The 22,042-nt window shown below is 39.1% G+C and overlaps 2 protein-coding genes across 2 annotated transcripts in view; one reads left to right on the top strand and one right to left on the bottom strand.

Annotated features, from left to right (window-relative positions):
- The window catches only part of IGSF11 (immunoglobulin superfamily member 11), a 197,537-nt gene extending 177,421 nt beyond the window's left edge, over nt 1-20,116 (top strand). Inside the window, exons 5-7 of the mRNA XM_069069968.1 lie at nt 6,592-6,714; nt 8,178-8,328; nt 17,654-20,116. Coding sequence (XP_068926069.1) covers nt 6,592-6,714; nt 8,178-8,328; nt 17,654-18,098 — 719 coding nt within the window. The 3' untranslated portion in view covers nt 18,099-20,116. The remainder of the gene's footprint in view (nt 1-6,591; nt 6,715-8,177; nt 8,329-17,653) is intronic.
- The window catches only part of UPK1B (uroplakin 1B), a 490,606-nt gene that overhangs the window by 339,176 nt on the left and 129,388 nt on the right, over nt 1-22,042 (bottom strand). The gene's annotated exons all lie outside the window — the stretch shown is intronic.

Here is a 22,042-nt window from a genome sequence, read left to right as displayed (position 1 = left end):
CAGCTGTGTTAACAATTCTACCATCAGTGCCTTGTTGTGAACTGAGTCTTTTTCAAGGGTTGTTAGGGATAGCTCTGCTGGATTGACCTTAAAGGATTTCTTCTGGTTTGGGAGGCAATGGCATGTCATCTGGTGGAGACTCCCCAGTTCTGCCACCTTTCCATGAGATGATTAATTGTGGGAAATTGAATTGAGAAGGCTACATAAGACTCCAGGGAAGTTCTTATTCAGTCAGTCAATAAACATTTGTTTCTGTGTCAGGTAATATGGAGCTATGTGCTAGGAGGGGGGCAGAGGGACAGAGTTGGGTAGGGGGAAGGAAGAGGGGACAGAAAGAGGAAGAGAGAGAGAGGGAGGGAGGGAGGCAGGGAGGGAGAGACAGAGACAGTACAGAGAGACAACAAGAGCTATGCTCCAGGCACTGTGCTAAGCACTGGGGATACAGATATAAAAAAGCAAGAAGACAGTCTCTACCCTCAGGGAGCTTACCTTCTCATGAGAGAAGACAAAAAATAAAGGGAAGAGAGGGAGAGAGAAGGGTACTTTCTGCAATGTAGTAAGCATGGAGGAAGAGGAGGATTTTGTAGAGTTCACACATGGGATACAAAGACAAATCATTATAGCTGATGAGCTCACAATATAGCTAAGGGAGACAATATGTACTTTTCATATATAGGGATGTACAAAGCAGATATAAGGTAATGGGCGTGGGGTGGGGAATAGGCAGGTAGCTGGGAGAGTCAGGAACGGGTTCAAGTAGAAGTTGCACTTGAACTCAGCCATAGAGAAAACTAGGTGGCTATGGAGGAAGATGTGAATTCTAGACCTGAGGAGGTGGAGGTGGAGGTGAGGGTAGGGCTAGGGCTAGGGCCGGATAACCTGTGCAAAGGTGTAGAGATGGGAGATTGAGTGTTATATAACAGGAGTAGAAAATAGGCCAGTTTGACTGGACTGTTGTGTAGGTGAAGGGGAAAAAATGCAATATGGCTAGAAAAGTAGGCTGATGCTTGGCCTGTGAAAGGCTGAATATAATAGTTTATATTTGATCCTTGAAATAATAGGAAATCACCAGTTTATTGAATAAGGGAGTAAGGTGGTCAGATCTATACTTTAGGAAAACTGCTTTGGCATCTTTGTGGAAGATATGGGGAGAGGCTTCAAAGAGGGAAACCAATCAGGAGGCCATTGTAATAGTCCAGAAAAGGGAGCCATGGCTCCAGGTCCTTCTTTAGAAAGGGAGGGTCCTCAGCCTCAGGAACAGGATATCACATTTGGACCCTACCTTAAAAAAAAAGCAGAAACACTGTCCAATCAAGAACAAAAACCCCCAAAATTCCACCATCCAGCCTATGTTTCCAATGTACAGCAAGGCTTTCTTTGTTAGGCATTCTTGGAGGATGGGGTATTCTGGGTAAATTAATTTTCAATCTAAACAAAGCCTAACCTTTTAGGTGTCCAAACTTTACTTTAACTTTTCTCTTGCTTTAGTAAATTAAGTGTATTTAGCACAATTTAACCTTTTCTTGATGACTCTGGGTCATCATTATAGATATCCTCTAGGGTCTTTGGAGATATTTAGTACTTAGTTTGCCCTTTCCTTGAATTCCCTCTACTGCTGTACTGTCCAACTTGGTGTTTACTTAGTTTCTTTCCCCATGTCTACCTCTGTTTGTTAGATTCAATAATCTGTTTTTCACTGACCCCTTCCCTTCTACTCTGCTATCTCTAGCCTCTGCTTTTTGTCTCCTACTTCCCATTTATAGCTCAGGACAGAACTGAAGGTTGAAGACATGAAAAAATACTCTAAATCATTATGATTAGAGAATGCAAATTAAAACAACCTTGAGATAATAATTTTATACCTATTAGATTGGTTAAAATGACTGAAGAGAAAAGCGACAAATATTGGAGGGGATGTAGAAGAATTGGAACACTAATTCATTGTTGGTGAAATTGTGAACTGATCCAGTCATTTTGGAAAGCAATCTGGAATTATGCCTGAAGAGTAATATTAAACTGCTTATACCCTTTGACCTAGCAGTACCACTACAAGGTCTATTTCCAAAGATGATGAGGGAAAAAGGAAAAGAACCTATATGTTATAAAATATTTATAGCAACTCTCTTTGTGGTGGCAAAGAATTGGAAATTGTGGAGATGACCGTCAGTTGGGGAATGGCTGAACAAGTTGTGGTATATGATTGTGATGGAACACTACTGTACTATAAGAAATGATGAGCAGGATGATCTAAGTAAAACATGAATAGACTTGCATGAAATAATGAAGTGGAAAGAGCAGAAGGAAGAGAATGTTGTATATAGTATCACCAATACTGTTTTAAGAACAAGTTTGAGTGAATAAGTCATTTTGACTGTTATAAATACCCATCTATGTTATCTGCATCCAGAGAAAGATTAATAAATAGAATTGTGTGTAGAATGATTTATATATATGTATGCATATGTATATATGTGTATGTATGTATGTATATATATGTATATATTTATACACACACATATACCTATTTGTGTCTGAAGCTAGCCATCTCTAGGATGGGAAGGAAAGAGCAAAAAAGAAATTTACATGATAACTGTATTATATGTTTAAAAGAAATAACAAGTTGTACATAATAGATTTATAGTTTCATGTGCAATCATCTTTTTATTATACTATGTAATGGAAATAATTGTTTCATTTCATGAATTTAAAAAATAAATAAACTTTAAAAAGATTTCAAAAACCCTGAAGGTTACTAGGGGAAGCCTGATAGTCAAGCCTTAGTTTTGTGTGTAAAATTACTTTGACTAGGGGAGAAGGTTGTTTCATGAATCATGAATATCTGTATATTGGATAGAAACTAGATAACCAGTGAGCTCCATCAAGAACATTCTCCTACGGGTGGTGTATAGTGTCAAATCATTGAACACCACGGTCTCCAAAGGACTAAAGTTGTGGGTCACTCAAAGAGCAGTGGAGAGGGATATGAATAGTCTGTAAGACATTGCCAGCCACAAGTTGTGCAAGAGAATAAATATGAAGGATGTTATCAAGAAGCTTTATGACTGAAAAAGGAGATGGGCTGGTTATGTGATGAAAATAAGGGAAAACTGATGAATACCCTTTACTTCCAACTCCTGATACCCACAAGATGGTAAGATGCCTGAAGGAAGGCCCCTGCCACAGTGTGTGAATCCCTTGTGGAAGACCAGTAGCCAGTTGTCCTTCATTCTTTTCCTGGCCTTGCTTCTGGCTCTTTGGACTTTGACACATTGTATGTACTTTTCAGCTCCTTTTTATATGTTGTCTTCCCTCATTAGAATGTAAGCTTGTTGAGGGAAGGAATTGTCTTTTTGCTTGTATTTTTATTTCTAGGGCTTAGATACTGAGTAAATGCTTATTGATCACTTGACTTAACTAGATACAGAATGAGATATGGATAAAATTTCAGATCCATTGAAATAAAAGAACATTACTACACTTTATTTCTTCAGTATAAGATGCGTGGGCTTTGTGTCTTCTGTTTTCATAAGTGCTCATTCTTGAGTATTATCATTAACTTTCAGGTTTTAGGTGACTTCAGACAATTGAATTAGCTGAAGCTCTCACCTGTGGATAAGTGACTGTTACTATAAAGAAATTATTTTCATTACAGTCACTGGGGAGACTTAATAACTATGCAAATAGTGATGATTTGCAGAAATGTTACATTATTGAAGCATTGGTACTATAATAGTAGTATTGGAGTACAGAGTAACATCCTGGATTCACCAATTTGCACAGTGATGTCTCAGGTGAAAATTGTTATAATTAATTCTACTTATTCCCTACTTAACTTAGCTAATGATCAAAATTTGCTATTACTGTACTGTACTGTAGTCTTAGAGACTAGCAGCATTTTACTCATTAAATGCCATTTTCCTCATCATATATTAATTTTAGACTTAACATCTTCTTCCTTTCCTTTTTTTATAGTGTTATGATACTAATTATGTAGATATTATGGATATAATATACCTGGGTTTCAGCAGGTCATAGGACCATAGATAAAGAACCAGAAGGAACCTCAGAAACCATGTAGTCCAATTCCATCTTTTTATTTGTTTTAACAGATGCAGAAACTGAGACCATTTAGCTTAAGTAACTTACTCAAGTTTGTACAGGTGATGTGTCAGAAGTGGGATTTGAACTCATTCCTCTGATTCCATCCTGCTTTTCTGTATGTGAAAGAGAATTTCACAATATCCCTATAGAGAAGGTAGAAAGATGTGGGCTAGATTATAGTATATATTGGTGGATTTAGATATAGTTGAATGACTAGACCCAAAGACATTTTAGAGAGAGAGGTCTAGTGGAATGTCTCAGGGTGCTGTCCTTGGTTCTGTCCAGTTCAGCATTTTTTTAAATCTATGGATAAAGGCAGAAGTGGTTTGCTTACCAAATTTGTGAATGGCATGAAGCTGGGAGGGATGTCTAATATTCTGGATCACAGAATAGGGACCATAAAAGATGTAAATTAACTGTAATGATGGTTCAAACCTAATGATAAGACATTTGATAGGAATAAACGTAAAGCTTTATGTTATAGCCGAAGAAAGTCAATCACAAAAGCGTCTGTATTAACCTTGTAAAAATTGGGGGAGAGGAGGTAGGGTGGCAACGAAGAGGAAAGCACCAAGTTGATAGACATAATGGTGGGTTGAGACATGGCTAGACACTTTGGGGAGCAGAGGTTCACTTACTTTGCTTCCCATGGAGGGCAACATTAGGAACAGTGAGTGGAAATTGTAGGCAGATTTTGGCTTGGTGTAAGGGGAAAATTACTAACAATTGAAGCAGTTAAAGAGTGGAATGAGTTTCATTTAAAAGGTAGCAAGGAGGCCTGAAAGTTCTCAGGCAGAGGCTGACTGTTTTGGAGCGGATTCCTTATTAGATACAAATCTTAAGATTAGTCATTTGCTTGTTTGTGCTGTAGTACTTTTCAGAACCTCAGTATGGGTACTAACTGATGATATCTGTATTAGTCTTTGGCTTTCATTTTCCAAAAATTCAGCTGAAAAAGAAGGAAAGTGTAACTCATATGCTCCTTTAAAACATTATCTCCACCTGGCATTTAAAGACCTTCCCAACCTGTTGCATGTTTACCTTTCCAGTCTTATTTCATATCACTTCTCTTAATTAGCATTTCAGTCAAATCCATCCAGAAGAATCTGTTAAGAGCCTGTGACATGCTAAGCACCGTGCTAGGCACTGGGGGAAATGCAGACAAAAATGAAGCAAATCTTAAGGAGCTTTCATTCAGTCAGGAGAGACAGCATGCACTTATATATGAAATCGATAGCAGTTGAAGGATTAGGAAAGACATTATGCAGAAGGTGATGCCTGAGCTGAGTCTTGAAGGAAATGAGGGATTCTGGGAGAGGAAGGGAAAGAGGGAGTCCATCCCAGCCAGTGCAAAGGCGTGGAGATAAGGGATGGAATTCTGTGGGTCAGGAACAGAAAGGACAGTTTGGCAGGAGTGTAGATTACAAGGAGAATAATAAAGTCGGGTAGAAAGATAGGTTGGAATCAAGTTGTGATGGACTTTAAAAGCCAAACAGAGAAGGAGAGTTTACATTTTATTTTAAAGCGGTTGTGAGATAATCTTGGACAGGGAGACACTAGCATCTGATGAGAACTGAGAAAAAAATGATACAGAAAGTGGTGCTTAAGGTGAATCTTACAGGAAACCAATGGCAGTGGGGAGGAAGTACCTTCTAGAGGCTGAAGGGACAGCTACTGCAGAGGCAAAGAGACAGGCGGGGAGGTTGGATGCCATGAGGAACAGCAAGAAGGACAGTATGGCTAGATAGAGGAGTGTATAAGGCGGCTGGAAAAGTTGGCTGCAGCCATGTTTGAAGAGCTTAAAATGACAAACCCAGGAATTTATAATTAAGCCAAAAGGTCATTAAAAACAACTAGAATTTAGTAACTGGAGGGAATGACACGGTCAGAAGTACACTTTAGGAATATTACTTTACATGTGTAAGGGATGGATGGGGGTGAGGATAGGCTTGAGGCAGAGAAGCCAATTAAGAGGCTGTTGGGCTATTGCAATAATCCAGGGGAGAGGTGATGAGGACCTGAACTAGGGGAGAAGCCATATAAGTGAATTGAAAGGGTTGAATGTGAAAGATCAGGTAGAAGTATATGACACACCACAGTCGGTTTCTTATGCCCAAATTCGACTTTATTTTTCACCTGGTAGAATCCTTTAGAACTAAGGTGCTGCTTCCTACATGAAACCTTTCCTGATATGAAATTTTTGAAATAACTTTGTATCAGCTCTGTATGTTTGTTGCCATTTACTAACTTGTGTATGTGTTGCATCTCTTCAGTAGATTGTAAACTCCTTGAGGGGAGGGCCTGTTTCATTTTTTATCTTTGTATCTCTAGCTCTTACCACAGTGCCTTTGCACAGAGTAGGTACTTTATAAATGTTTGCCATATTTAGCTAGATTTCTTTTGACTAGAAATTCTCATCAAAGCTGCTTTAAAAAAATTTCTGCTTTTCTTCTCCACCTCTAAATACTCTTTTTGTCCCTACCCCTACAGACCAAATCCAGGGAACAGTTACCCTCCGTAATATCAGCTCTGTCTCTTCTGGCTTATACCAGTGTGTGGCTTCTAACGCCATCGGGACCAGCACTTGTCTCTTGGATCTTCAGGTCATTTCACGTGAGTCTCTCCATGGCCAATGTTAAGTGTTTTCTGGGTCTAGAACAAGAAAGCATGGATTCTGCCAGGTATCTTGAGGAACAGGGGTATTCTGATTAGTCAATCAGTAAGCATTTTATTAATTACCTACTATTTACTAGGCAGTATGCTAAGCTCTGGGGGATACCTCAGGGAGCTCATAACCTAATGGAATTAATTAACTAGTGATCACTTAACAATTAGAGAGAAAACCCTTCTCTCTGTTAATATACTTTCTGCCAATTGTCCTTAAAATTTTTCTGATATGTGATTTCATTAGGCAGCTAGGTGACTAAGTGGATAGAGTGCTGGGTTTGGAGTTAGAAACACCTGAATTCACATCTGACCTCAGACACATACTAACTGTGTGACTCTGGATGAGTCACTTAACCTCTGTTTGCTTTAATTTACTGGAGATGGAAATGGCAAATCATTCTAGTATCTTTATCCAAAAAGCAAAAACAAAACCCAACCCATGTACAGTATGGTCCATGGGTCACGAAGAGTCTGCATGGTGCAATGGATAGAGCCAGGCCTTTGGTTAGGAAAACTCATCTTCCGAGGTATTTATGAGATAAGAGTCAGCAATTCACTTCAGATCTGACCTCAGACCCCTCAGAAAAGCAGTTTCTAGGATTCATCATATGAGCAGCTAGGTGGTACAGAGAATAGAGTGCTGGGCCTGAAGTCAGGAACACTCATCTTCCTGAGAGCAAATCTGTCCTCAGGCACCAGCGGTGTGAACCTGGGTAAGTCACTTAACCCCATTTGCCTCAGTTTCCTCATCTGTAAAATGAACTGAAAAAGAAAATGGCAAACGACTCTAGTATCTTTGCCAAGAATACCCCAATTGGGGTCACAAAGAGTTGGTCACAGCTGAAACGACTGAACAACACCAGATGATTTCATTGGTATGGATATAGCACTGTAGACTCATAGATTTAGAATTGTGAAGGATCTTAGAAGCTGTTTTAGTTCACTTCCCTCATTTTACGGATGAGGAAACTGAAGCTTAAAGGGCGTCATAGATTTTTGAACTAGAAGGGACCTCAGAGATTATCTAGTCCAACTCCCTCACTTTATAGATTGGGAAACTGAGGCCAGCTTTGATCTCATGAAGATGAGTCTTCCTGACTTCAAGCCCAGCACTCTATTCATTATTGCACTACCTAGCTGCTCATATGATGAATCCTAGAAATTGCTTTTTTGGAGGGGTAAACCATGATATAATCTGTGTTATCATCTGTGTCTTTTATAAAGGTGGAATGAAAACCCTAGAGTTTGTTAATGGAGATCCCAGTCAATTGAAGTTTTGTTGTTTGTGAACGAAGCAGAGAGGGCGACTATACATACTGAGCGTTAGATGCTTCCTTGGGAGCATCTCTTGTGTCTGTGCAATGTTGAGCCAACGCTGTTGTTCTTTCTTTTTGCAACGCACGTCACAGCCCAGCCCAGGAGCATTGGTGTCATTGCGGGAGTTGTTAGCAGTGCCGCAGTTGTCGTCATCTTGTGTCTTATCTTGATGCTTGTAGCGTTCTTTTACTGGAGAAACAGAAATAAAGAGGAAGAGGAGGAAGAGATCCCCAATGAGATAAGGTTTGTCTGAGTTTGGGACTTGGTGACAGAGCTACAGGTTGGTTGTCTCTCTTTATATTTTTGTTCAGCTTAGTAATGAAAATTTCCTCACTAGCTTTTCAACCATGGTTTTTAAGATTACAACAGCGACTAATACCCATGTACCATTTCTCAGGTTCTAGTACATATGTTGAGGCCACTGTCAATACCCTAAAGATCATTTCTTTAGGACAGACTTGCAAGGTGCCCATGCACACACCAATCCCATCCCACCTACAGTAATCTCCTGACGTGATGAAAATATGTCATTTTAATTCTGAGTCTGCATCCTATGTTGCTGACTGTTTTGTAGCTTTGAGGTTGGATTTTCAAATGATGATATAAAATTGATATTTTGTTGTTGTCTTTCTTAATTATCCAACATGGCTGCAAATCCTGCCTACGTGAGCTTTTCCGGTGTCCTTTCTCTTCCCAGTTTTTGATGCATAGACTTTATATGGGACTCAAGCCTGGTGAAAGCATGAATCAAATAGTATAATGTTAGAACTACTCTCTTCATCTGTTTTTAAAAACTTTTTTAATTAATAGGGGGTAAGGACCAGAGCTGTGATAACTAGCTCCCAGTGGAGAAAATTCCCTCTGTGCCAGTGCAGGCTGGCATTTAATTTCATAACTTGGAATCTTAGAGAATTGCCTAGAGCACTGACAAGTGAAGTGATTTGTCCCAAGGCACAGCCAATTTGTGTTCAAAGCAATACTTGAAATTATGTCTTCCTGGATCTGAGGTCAGTGCACTACTCACCATGCCTCATTATCTCACTTTACCTTTTGTTCTTATGTCAAATTCCTTTATAAATACATGCTTCTCCACTGGCCTCCCAAGCAAGTTTTCCCTTTTCCCAAAGATAGTTTTTTTTTTCCCTCTGTAATTTAATGAAACCAAAACTCTCAACTTTATCTGATACATATGTAACATCCCACTCCCATGATCTCCTGCTTCTTCAGTGAAAAGAGGGAGGTACATCTTATTTCTTCATTGTGTTGACCACCAGGCCTAATTCTTTATATACTTTAGGATATAAAAATCCTTCAGCAAAAGCAACACTGGTTTCCTTTTGTCTTGCTGTCTATATCCATGATTACTTGAGGCTTTGTCTTTTTAATCACAAGGGACTGACAATGGAAAGAGTATGTCATATAAGATATCCTACTATATCTCTTTCAAATTCCAAATTCCAAATTTTGCTCCTCAGCCCAACAGAAATCAGACTACAGAATTTCAACCTAAAATTTCATTTAAGCCTCTTTTGCAGCATGCTTATATCCCAGCGAGGCTACCCTTTCCCCACCTTGTGTTTTGGCCCTATCAATGATTACCTCTTCATCTTTTATCCTTATCATTAGAATATAAGCTTCTTGAGACTGGGGATTGTTTCATTCTTTGTGTTTACATCCCCAGTGCTCGGCACATAGTAGACACTTAAAGAAGTACTTGTTGATTGATTGATTATGACTCTTGGTTCCTCCCAGTTCTCTTCCAGTCCTGTTAGGTTCTCTCTTTTCTCCTTGATATAAAGTTGGATATGAGAAGTAAAGGAGAGGAAATAGTAAAAAAATGCTACAGATTTTAAACATGGAAGCAGAAAGGGTCAAATAAAAGTGGATTGTAGGGGAACTGAAGCCCACTTTTGAATATATCATGTTTCAGGCACTAGTAGGACATATAAGTGGAGATACTTTGTTAGCCATTGGACGTATTGGTTCATGAAAGAAATGGTGGCTGGAAGATAGAGATTCAGGAGTTATGTCTGTTGAGATAATTCTTATACATAGGCCAATTCTGAGGCAAATGAGATTACCAAAGGAACAGGAAGAAGAGAATGAAACCAAAAACAAATCTTTAAGGATCACTCACCTTTGGGGGTCAAGAAGAGAGTGCTAGCAAAGTAGATAAAAGTAGCTGTTAGCTAGATTGAAAACCAGAAGAGAGTACTGTCTGTAAAGCCAGGGAACAAAAAGTATTCAGGAGGGGCATGTGGTTGTTATTGAGAAATACTTCAGAGAATTCAGGGGAGAGGAGGCCTGAAGACTGAGAGAAAATAAAAAACAAACCAAAAAATCGGTTTGATGAATAGGTAGTCTCCCTTTGAGAGATCATTTTCAACACATGGAGGTGGGGGAGAAGGAGGAACCAAGTTGATAAAAGTTTGTATCAAGAAATTATGTTTTGAGAAAGTAGATGTTCACATCATATGTATACAATGTTAAAAAAAATGGTATTTAAAGAGAAGGAGAGAGAGAAGGCTATATCTAGTTCAAGGGAGGGCTTTTGTAAGGATTTGGGAGAGATGGGAACAAGCCAGTGAGAGATAGAAATTGAAGAAAAGTGGTAGAAAAAGGGTAATTGCTGGAATGAGCTTCTGAAGGAAATAGAAGGGGAAAGGTCATATGGGTATGGGTAGAGCACAAGTTCTTAACCAAAGGTTCTTGAACTTGTAATTTTTTTTTTAACATTTCAGTAGCTGTATTGTAGCATAATTGATTTCCCTTGTAATTCTCTGTGTTTTAGTTTACATATGTAATACTATTATTCTTAGAAGGTAGCCATAGCTCCCATAGACACCAGCTAAAGGGGTCCATGACATAAAAAAGAGGAACACCTCTGTGTACAGAGGGAATGAGTAGAAAGTTAGTACTGATACTGAGACTTTTGGAGGAGGGGAACTTGGAGTGTGCCTTTGAGTGACCTCAGACTTTTCAGTGCAATAGAAGGCTAAATCATTTGCTTTAAGTGTCAGCGGATGGGTGGTAAGGAAAGTGGGGTTCTTTCTCCCAAGTGGAAAATTGGGGACTTAAGAAGAAAAGGTTTAGAGCAGCTGCTGTGGAGAATGAACTAGGGAGTCAGTGGAAGTAGCTGGGAGGAGGACAGTTAAGCAGAAGAAGGGCACAGAAGATGTTATATATTGTCAATTTGTAAGGAGCTTTGTAGACCTTAAAATGCCAAATATAACTGCGAGTTGTTATAATTATTATTGTGTCAGTAGCTTCAGAGATGCTTGTGTAGGAAGAAAGAGAATTTATACACGGTAACTCTTGACCAGACTTTTGAAGTCATGATGCAATTATTAGGGGCATTGTGTTATGGCTTGCCATGGAGTATGGTGCATTTCACAATTGAGACATTAGAGAGAATAGTAATAACTATTCAGAGAAAGTTTCATATGTGATGAAATAAATTTATGTATGAGATGAAGAATAACATCTAGACCTTTCATGTGATGGTCTTCCCAGGTGGGATAATATTAATATTCATTTTCCCCATCAGGTAGTTTAGATTGAAAACATAATTGGGCTGAGGAAAGATCTGTACAGATTTGTGGATAGTAGAGTCATAAGTTAAGGGAAACAAGATATGATTTGGGGATATATTCTTCAATTTTTGAGTTTTATATCATCTGACCAATAAATTATTCCTCGATGATACAATTGGAGACAGAATACTGGGCTCTACAGATTTTAAGTCAGACATAGTATGATGAAAGAAAGAAAAATGTCACATTATTATCCTTGAGAACTCACAGGGAAATGGAAATTAAGCAAATGGCCTATTTTAGACCTTGTGTGTTTAATGAATGTGTTGAGGTCAAATGGATTAATTGTCCATTTGAATAAAATTTCTTACTGGGGTTGTGTGGAACAATTAAATGCAATCTAGACTGTAACCCAATAATGACAGTATCTTTCTCAGAGTGAAAGTTAGGTTTCTTAACTGTGATTCTTATTATACTCTGGAGTCATTCTTCTCCTTACCTCATTCCCCCCATCCTTTGGAAACTCATTATGTTAAAAATTAATGGAGAAAATCTTATTTTATAATAACAGATCTTCACTTGCAGACAGTTTTCCAGGAACACATTTATTTTACAGGTAAATTGAAGTCAAGCTATAGTTAACAAATCTTGACAGTATAGGCCACATATTTTTTTCTTCAGTAATAGTGTTTTGAATATTTGAATTACTGGGATAACTTATATTAACTATGCATTTCACTTCTCCAGTGAAGATGTTAAAACTGAAGGCCAACAGTGATCATCCATTTAGCAAGTAGGGCCTATGTTGACTTTTTTCTTTTCAGTTTTGCATTTAACTGATGAGTGTTCCTCTGATTTAGCCCCTTCAAAGATGGAGCCTGGCAAAACGTGAAATTCTGTTTGTGTTTACTCTTTTGTTCCTAAGACTAGTTATTTTTGTATGTACCCTTTTGATATAGTAAGGGGCTTTAATGAGGGCAGTGATCATTTATTAAATAACTATACCATTTTCTTGAGAACAAAATTAGCAACAAAGGTTCAATTTGCTAATTTATTGATGAATTTCACTGTAACACATGCACAACTTTGTTTTATTTTATTATATTAATTTTTGTCACATGTTAAGTTCCAAAATGTTTCCCTTTCTCCCTCCCTCCCCCACCCCACAGTAGAGAAGTCTACCATTTGACAACAGATTTATAAATATATGTAAACCATACTATGCATACTTCTGTTTATCAGTTCTTTCTGTGGAGGTGGATAGCTTCTTCCTTTGTCATTATTCTGAATATTAAGTATTCAGAATAACTTGGTTATTCACAGTTGTTTTTTTCCAGACAGTTTTGTTGTTACTGTATACAACATTCTCTTGGCTTTGCTCATTCATTCAAGTCTTTCCATGTTTTTCTAAAATCACCCAGCTCATCATTTCTTAGAACACATATGTACAGCTTTAAAGACTCAGTGCCCTAAATTTAGCTGATTCACCGTACTAAATTATTTCATTTAAAAAAAAAAAAAGGAATCTGTGGACTTGGAATCCTAGAATTGGAAAAGAGTGAAATAGTCTGGGTCAGTAAATGATGAGTGTTCCATTGCAAGATTGTCTTCAATCAGAGATTGGATGACTATTTGTCATAGTGTTCAAGGAAAAGAAATCTAGATTAGAAGTCACTTGACTTGGGCTTTAATTCTGGTCATCCTTTTTACTACCTCTGTGACTTTGGGCAACTTATTAACATCTCTGGGCCTGAGTAAAGAGTGTTATCTCATTTGATCTACACTACAGCCTTGTGAGGTGTGTGCTGTTCTTATCTTCATTTTACAAATGAGGAAACTGAGGCTGGGAGTGGTATAATGACTTCACACAATTAAGTGTCTGAGACAGGATTCGAATTCAGGTCTTTCTGACTCCAAGGTCCAGTTCTCTATCTGTTGTGCCACCTAGCTGCCAGGAAGACCCAAGACACTTGCTAGTTGTATAATCCTAAGCAAGTTACTTACTCTCCCTCATCCTGTTTCCTTATCTTCACAGTGGGGATAATAATGGTTCCTACCCCATAGGGTTGTTGTGAGTACCAAATGAGATAATACAGAGGTAGGTACCATGCTTTGCAAACCTTTAAGCTCCATTATAGAAATGTTTGCTATTATCCTAATGGCAATAAGGTGGCCCCTCCCCAACATCTGAGCTCCACTCAGGCCATAGTGATTATGGGAGCCAGAAAAGATCTAAACAGAACACTCAAAGACTCTCTTAGATCCTGCAAAGCTGCGTCAAAGCCACCAGCCTGTTGGGAGAGAGAGACAAGTCAAGAATGTGAGCGTGCTGAGGAAAGCATATGAAGTCTTTAATGAATTAGAGCAGAGAGCACATGAGACTTGGAACTGAAAAACCTGGGTTCAGTCCTGGTTCCATTACTTATTACCCACACAGCTCAGGACCAGTGACTTTGTAGTATAAATCTCCACTTTCCTCGTGTAAAATGAGGGTAGCAAGGTCTGCTCTGCTGCGTGCTGCAGAGACGATTGTGGTTCTGGGAGATATTATTACTAAATTATCGTCATCATCATCATCTTCATCATCATAACAACTACCTTTTAAAAGGACTTTTTACTTTCAAAAGAGCCTTCATATTTATTATCTCATGGAACCTTACTAGCTGTTAATGTCCTTTCCTGCCTCAAATTGTTTTGAATATATTTATATTTTGGCACGTTTTATGTGCCAGCTGAATGCATGCTCCTTGAGAGCAGGGTCTGTTCATTTTTATCTCTGTATCCCCAGTGCCTTGCATGGTCCTTTGCACAGAGTTGCCTCTTAATATTTATGAAATTTAGCTGAATAATAAATAGCAAATTAGAATATGGGTGTGGAAGTAATTTGCATCTGTAAAATGCTTTGCAGATGGAAGGTATTATTATTATCATTATTATTGGCAAATTGAAATGATTTGATTGTCTCTTTAGTGCTCCTGGAGTGGATCCTACACTTAGGTCATTGTTCTGGGAGAACCACGGTCCTATTTAGTTGACAAGATGGTGGTGACGTATATAAAATGCTTTGCAGACGTTAATGTGCTATATAACTACTAGCTATTCTTACTGTTCTCAGTTCTGGTTACTTCCTTGTGTGACACAGAGGATCAGAGATTTATATATGGAAGGAATCTTAGACGTTATCTAGCACAGCTCCTCCTTTTAAAAATGAGGAAACTCAAGCTCAGAGACATTAACAACTTGCCCAAGGTCACACAGACAGTAAGAAGAATGGGCAGAATTGAAGCCCAAGTCCGGTGATTTCTAATCCAGAGTTCTTTACCTTGATCAGTCCTGAGGGAAAGCATCACTTCCTCATACCTTACCTACCTAATTAACCACCCTCAGGTCCACTTGGATTGTTCCTTTGGCCTTGGCCAGAGAATAAGTTAATCACTTCTTAACTTCCTGTGCTCCCGGAATGGGGGATGTCCAGCAGATTCCTTTCTTCTATTCTTATACAAGGTAAATTGAAATAATGGAGAGGTTGGGAGATATCCTGGACAACTTTGGAAGTTCATATCCCTCCTTTACAGGGGAGAAGAGGATCATGGGGTTTAAACCAGATCATCTAGTCCATCCCCAAATGAGAAAACTGAGCTTAGACAGATGAAATAATTTGCCCAGGGTCATGTTGATATTGGTGATGGATTGGGAATACTGGGTTTTGGACTTGAGTGACTTACCGTCTTACTACTTGTGTGGTCTTAGGCAAGTCGCTTCACTGCTGTGAACCTGATTATCCCCCTGTAAAATGACTTTCTAAGCATCCTGCTTTTCCATGTCTGTTCTCAAGCCTTGGACCATGTGTGTCATTGTGCTTATCTCAGTGTACCAAGAACTCAGTGCCCCTGTTCCTGGAACTCTCCATCCCCTTGTGCCTCACTTTACATCCGTAAGACACCTCCTTCCTTCTCTGGGTCAGTCCGTCTCCCATCTTCCTTTGTCTGGAAATTCTATAAATGCCCTCCTTGCTTTCCCCAAAATGAGCCATTTCAGCATTAGGCTGACTTCTCTACAGGATCATGTTTGTACCTGCTCAATAAAGATCATTCTGGACTTTTACAGATCTCTAGGGTCTCTTCCATCTCTAAGTCTGTGATCCCAAGTTACAGTATTGTTTAGGTTATTTATTTAAGGCCCAGTCAGTCCAATCCAACCCACTATAACAAGTATTTATTAAGTACCTACTATGTTCAGGGTACTGTGCTAGGTTCTGGGGAGACAAAGACAAAAGAAAACAAGACAAAAACAACCTTTGCCCTTAAGGAACTTATATTCTACAGGATGTTAGAGCATGTAAACAGAATAAAACATGACTAAATGAGGAAGGAGACAGTAACTAGGGGATAGTGGGAACAGCTTCCCATAGGAGGTATCATGTAAGTTAATAAATCTTGAAGAAAACCAAGTATTCTAAAAGGCACTGGTGAGAGGTGCATTCCAGGTATAGGGACATTAGTCTATGAAGTAGTACCAAGATGGGAAATGGAATGTAGGCCACTTAGAGAACTGGAAGACAGAGGGCATGAGTAAGTATTACAGCTGAGACTGAAACCCAGGTATTCTTTCTGAATTATCTTTTTCAATGAAGTTTAGCTTTCTCTCCTCCCTACCTCTTTTACCCCTCCCACTTCACTTCAATTGAGAAAGCAAGAAAAACAAAATCTCCATTACACTCATGTATAGTCAAGCAAAACCATTTTTTTGCATTGTTCATTAACTTTTTGGCCTGTGACAGCCACCTAGGTTTAACTCCTATATGAAAGAAATCCCCACTGTAACAAATAATGAGTGGTTAAAAAAAATTTCCAATGAGGGAGAATCTACCACTTCTCAGGCAGACTATTTCACTGCAAAAATTGCTTTGGTCAGTTTGCAGCGTGAGACCCGTCACCTCTATCAGGAGATAAGTAGCTGGTTTCATTTCCTCTGGAACTGTGGCTGGCCATTGTATTGATTAGATTTCCTAAGTTTTTCAAGTTGATCATCTTTGTAATGCTGTTGATATTGATAAATTATTCTCTTGGTTCTGCTCACTTCACTTTGCATCAGTTCATAAAGGTCTTCCCAGATCTTTCTGAAACCATCCCCTTCATTATATCTTAGACCCAATAGTATCCTATCACATTCATATACCATAACTTGTTCAGCCATTCCCCCCTTGATGAGCATCCTCCCAGTTTCCAGTTCTTTAACCCACAAAAAGAGCTGCTGTGTTTTTTTGTACATACGGGTCCTTTTCTTCTTTCTTTGATCTCTTTGTAGGACCCAGATCTTCTGACTCTGTCTAGAATTCTGTTTTGAATTAAGTAAAATGTCATAGAAGACTGAACCAGAATCACTGTATTTGAGAGTTTGAAGGGATTTTGGCAACCACCTAGTCACAACCCTGTGTGAAAGGAATTGTCAATGTAACATAAATGATGAGTGGTTGAAAACCTCCAAGGAGGGAGAATGTACCACCTCTCTCAGACCATTCCACTTTGGAAAAGCTCTAATGGCTAGGAGGTCTTTCCTGACATCAAGCCTAAATGTATCACTTTGTAAATTTTACTCATTGCTTTTTATTCTTCCCTCTGGGGCTGGGAGGAATAAATCTAAACCTTTTCCCATATGACAATCCTTCAAGTAACAGTTATCATTTAATACTGCAAGTACTTGAAGACGGCTACCGTGAATGAATGGATGAAAAAGCATTTAATAAATGTTTAATATGTGTATCCTTTCTGAGTTTTTATTTCTCTAGGCTAATCACACTCAGTTTCTTCTACTAGTCCTCATATGACATAGACTCAAGGCCCTTTAACATTCTACTTACACTCCTCTGGACACGCCTAGCATTGTCAACGTCCTTATTAACCCCTGGAGGCTAGAACAAGAGGATTTGTGTCACACAGATGATTGTTACCTTGGCATGAGTAAACTGAGCCTTTGGGTAATGACAGAAAATAAATCTTGATGAAGTTCTAAATCATTTCATTGTTTCTTTCCAGGGAAGATGACCTTCCACCGAAATGTACTGCGTCTGCCAAAGCTTTCCATGCCGAGGTCTCATCTTCAGAGAACAACACACTGACCTCTTCTAATACTTACAATAGTCGCTACTGGAACAACAACCCCAAAGTCCATCATACCGTGGAGTCTTACGGCCACCTGGGAGACTTGCATCAGTCCTTCTCTCTCCACTCAGGCAGTGCCAATATACCATCTATCTATGCCAATGGAAGCCATCTGGTCCCACCTTCAGTGAAAACTCTGGTCGTGACTGCCAACAAAGCTCCATCACCACAGGTCACATCCAGGAGCAATGGCTCCATCAGCCGGAAGCCTCGGGCACAGCACACACACTCCTATGCCGTGAGCCAAACCACTCTAGAGCGAATTGGTGCAGTGCCCGTCATGGTGCCAGCCCAGAGTAGAGCAGGTTCACTAGTATAGAGCTGAGATAGTTCAGGAAAAGAAGATTTCACTATAGAAGGGGTAGAGAATGCTGGAAAGGAGATTGTTTTCCTCATCCTCACATCAGTTTTTTAAAAAAGTGGGAAGAGCTGGATATCACTCCATCTTGAAATTTGCAAAAAAAGAAAAGAAAAGAAAAAAATGGGACGGAGACCCTCCAGCATGATGATTCCATTCTACCCTGTAGAGTTCATCAGGTTCTTATTACAAAGTTGAATCTCATAGATGTGCCAAGCCCAGGGAAGAAGTAAAGAGGGCAGGTAAAATCCAAATTCCAGTCCAGATGGGCTTGTTTTCTAATCTATTCTTAACTTACCTTTTTTTTTCTTTCTTTTTTAAAAAAGACTGAAATGCCAGGTGGTGTTTGGATAATGAAAACCACTTGGGAAGAAAAATTCCTTTGGAGAAGTGGTATTCCAACCATCCCTATGGGAAGGGGGTGGGGCAGAAAGGATTCATATTGACACCCTCCCTCCCCCACTACACAGAAGTCTCAGTGACAAAAGCACACACAGAGAATGACAACTTAGTGAGAAGCAAAGAGAAAAGAAGGTAGCTCCATCAAGATTTCCCTTCCTATTTATTTATTTATCTTTTCTCTTGAACCATCTCATATTTAGACCATTTCTCTAGTAGTTTCAGATCGATGATTGCTTTTTCTTTCTAGGATCGGTTTTATGCCCGTGGCCGCCACAGCTGTTTGTCATTTCATTATTCCCCAGGGAAGAAAATATTTTGGAAAGAGCACTATTTTTGGATAGAGGGTGTGAGGCTGAGCAAGAAGAAGTAGAGGTTTGAGAATCAATGTTTATGCTTAGTGAGTTTTAGGTAACATTTTTATCCCCCAAGAGCTGTTTTATGTTTTATTTTGTGGTTCATGTGATTCAGGGAAGGCAACCTTCCGGGGCTGTAGCATCATAGGGCACTTTCTCTGATAGGGCTGTCTGTGGGCCTCCTTTGTTATCACACTAGGAGAGCAGCACACAATACCTCTTGCGTTGAGGCAGATAACTTAATTCTCATTTGACAGATAGATGTTACTAGACATTTGGAAGGGGAGAGTAGAGTTAATTTGTTTTTTAAAGAAAAAAATATATTTTTTGGCAAAGAGAAAAGGCAGAGACAAATGGGAAGATGGGATAATTGTGACATTTTCCCAGGTTGTGTTATGCTCCTGCTCACTGTAAGTAAGGCCTGCCCAATCTCTGTGACAGCTCAGGGTTGCCATTTTGCACAGGGGTTTACCCAAAGGTATCTCATGCCACTGTAAAAGTATTCCTTTTCTCCAGAATGAACCAGCTTGGGTCTCTACACAGTCTAGATGCACTGGGAAATTTGCCAGCTTTCCACATCGTTTGTGCTGTGTAGACCTGCCCACAAGTAATGTGTTTGGTAACTGTAGAGCCTTAATCAAACCAGATTGCTAAAAGCACAAGCAGCTGCTTCTGGGATATGATTACTTACTATGTAGCTGATCCAGAATACTGGACCCATAATTCCTTTTAAAGCAAGTTCTTCCAGGATGTCTCTTCCCCTCCCTTTCCACTACCCTTTTCCACCCTCCCTACCACACACATCCTTTTTGATAAGCATAATCATCTTTGGAGATGGCCTCCTAGGCCATGATTTGACATGATGTTGTGCCTTCCTTGCACAAAATGAAGAAAAAAATTCCTCCCTTCACCAGGATAATTTTTAAGAAGGCCAGACTCCAGATGTCATCGTTACAGATATTCCAATATCAATATGGTTTTGGATTTGCTTTTGTGTACTACTTATTATTCCATTTGACTGCTCTTGGCTTTGTAAAAATCTAAATAAATGAAATGAATGTCTATACTTTTATAAAGTAAATGGAAAATTCTGACATTGTAAAGGAGGCACTGTCAGCTGTTGTTCAGGAAGCTGTATCGGTCATTCTGTAGAGAGAATCTTCTCTTGTATTTCTTTATTCTTTCTAATTGTCTAAAATTCAATAAAAGTTTATTCATATACAATGGGTGTCATTACTTTAAAAATTTTAGTTATTTTATTTTTTCCTGAATTACATGTAAAAACAATTTTAGCATACTTTTTTCAAATTTTGAGTTTCAAATTCTCTCCCTCCTTTCTTTTTCCCCCATTGAGAAGGCAAGCAATTTGATATAGGTCATATATGTGTAGTCATGCAAAACACTTTTCCATATAAGTCATAGTGTGAAAGAAAACAAAAACAAAACCCCAAGAAAAATAAGGTAAAGGAAAAGTATCTTTGGATCTGCATTCAGGCCCCACTAGCTCTTTTTCTGGAGATGGACATCACCTTTCATCATAAGTCCTTCAGAATTGTCTTGGATCATTATATTGTTGAGAATCATTATGTTATTTAAAGTATATCATCATAAAATATTGGTGTTAAAGTTGTGCTCATTTCACTTTGCATCAGTTCATAAAAGTCTGTCCAGGTTTTTCTGAGAGCATCCTGCTCATTATTTCTTATAACACAATAGTATTACATCACAATCATATGCAACAATTTGTTCAGCCATTCCCCAATTGATGGACATCCCCTCAATTTCCAATTTTTTGCCACCACTAAAAGAGCTGCTATATATATTTTTATGCCTATAGGTTATTTTCCTTTTTGTTTTTTATCTCTTTGTGATACAGACCTAGTAATGGTATTGTTATTACTTTTTAAAAGTAATCTTCACCTTTAAGAAACTTATCCTCATGCTGCTTCACAACTCAAAAATATTTTTCAGGCTAGCCATCGACCACAGAATAAAATGTACATTCCTTTGCCTAGCATTCAAAGTCCTGCATATTCTAACCTTTTAGCCCCTTTCCCATGTAAGAACTTCACAGACCAAGCAAATTGGCTGAATGAATAGTCAACAAGCATTTATTAAGCACTTTCTGTCTGTCCCAGTACCACACTAAATTCAAGAAATAAAAAACATGGGCAAAATCTGTGCTTCCCCCAAGGTGTTAGTTGCATTCCAATGGGAGAGAGAGAGAGGTATGTGACCTTAGAAGGGAAAGGGGACCAGGCAAAGCCTGGGGCAGAAGGTGATATCTGATCTGTCTTGAAGGAAGCCAGAGAGGCTGAGAGGCAAAGTTGGGGAGGGAGAACATTCCAGGTAGAGAGAAATCAATGCAAAAGTGCAGAAGTGGAAAAGTATATAACTCAAATGTGGTAGAATTTTAAATGGACACATGGATGGGAGCCGTTTTGCCTGGAAATCATTCCCCTCTACCTCCCTCAGCTTTTCTCTTTGTTTGTTGTTTAGTCTTTCTCAGTTGTGTCTCAGAGATTTTCTTGACAGACACGAATGGTTTGCCATTTCCTTTTCCAGCTCATTTACAAATGAGGACACTGAGGCAAACAAGGTTAGGTGACTTTCCCAGGGTCACACAGCTAGTAAGTGTCTGAGGCCAAATTTGAACACAGGTCTTCCTAACTCCAGGCACAGCACTCTATGCACTCAACCACCTACTTGCCTGTGTGTCACCTAGCTATCATTAAAGGCCAATTTTCCGATGCCTTCCCTGATAAACGTGGCTCAAAGTGACTTTTTGTGGATCTGCACTCCTATTGTACTTACTGCCCACATCAGTCATGGTTTTCAAGTACACACAGGCCCTTATTGGGTTGCAAATACCTAGAAACCAGCCCACACATCAGCTAGCCAAGTGCCTTGAAAATAGTAGGCTCCCAATAAATACTTGTTGAATTAAATGAAATCAGTTTGGTCAAAATAACATTGAATGTTGCAGTGAGAGAGAGAGCCCAGCCACTCGTGAAAGCCCAGCACCATCAGGCTGTATTACTGGATGGGGGCTCATCTGGGAGTTAGGTGGGGATCTCCAGGTGTGGCCCCCAGCATAATACTAAGGAATACAGAACCTGGTCCTTGGATATGCTGTGCAGTACAGATGGT

Source organism: Petaurus breviceps, unplaced genomic scaffold, assembly GCF_028583685.1.
Source record: "Petaurus breviceps papuanus isolate PSGF00001 unplaced genomic scaffold, PetGlider_PUasm1.0 90792, whole genome shotgun sequence".
NCBI classification, from domain to species: Eukaryota; Metazoa; Chordata; class Mammalia; order Diprotodontia; family Petauridae; genus Petaurus; species Petaurus breviceps.
The sequence above is the reverse complement of the archived record's forward strand: the minus strand, read 5'-3'. Positions and strand labels throughout refer to the sequence as shown.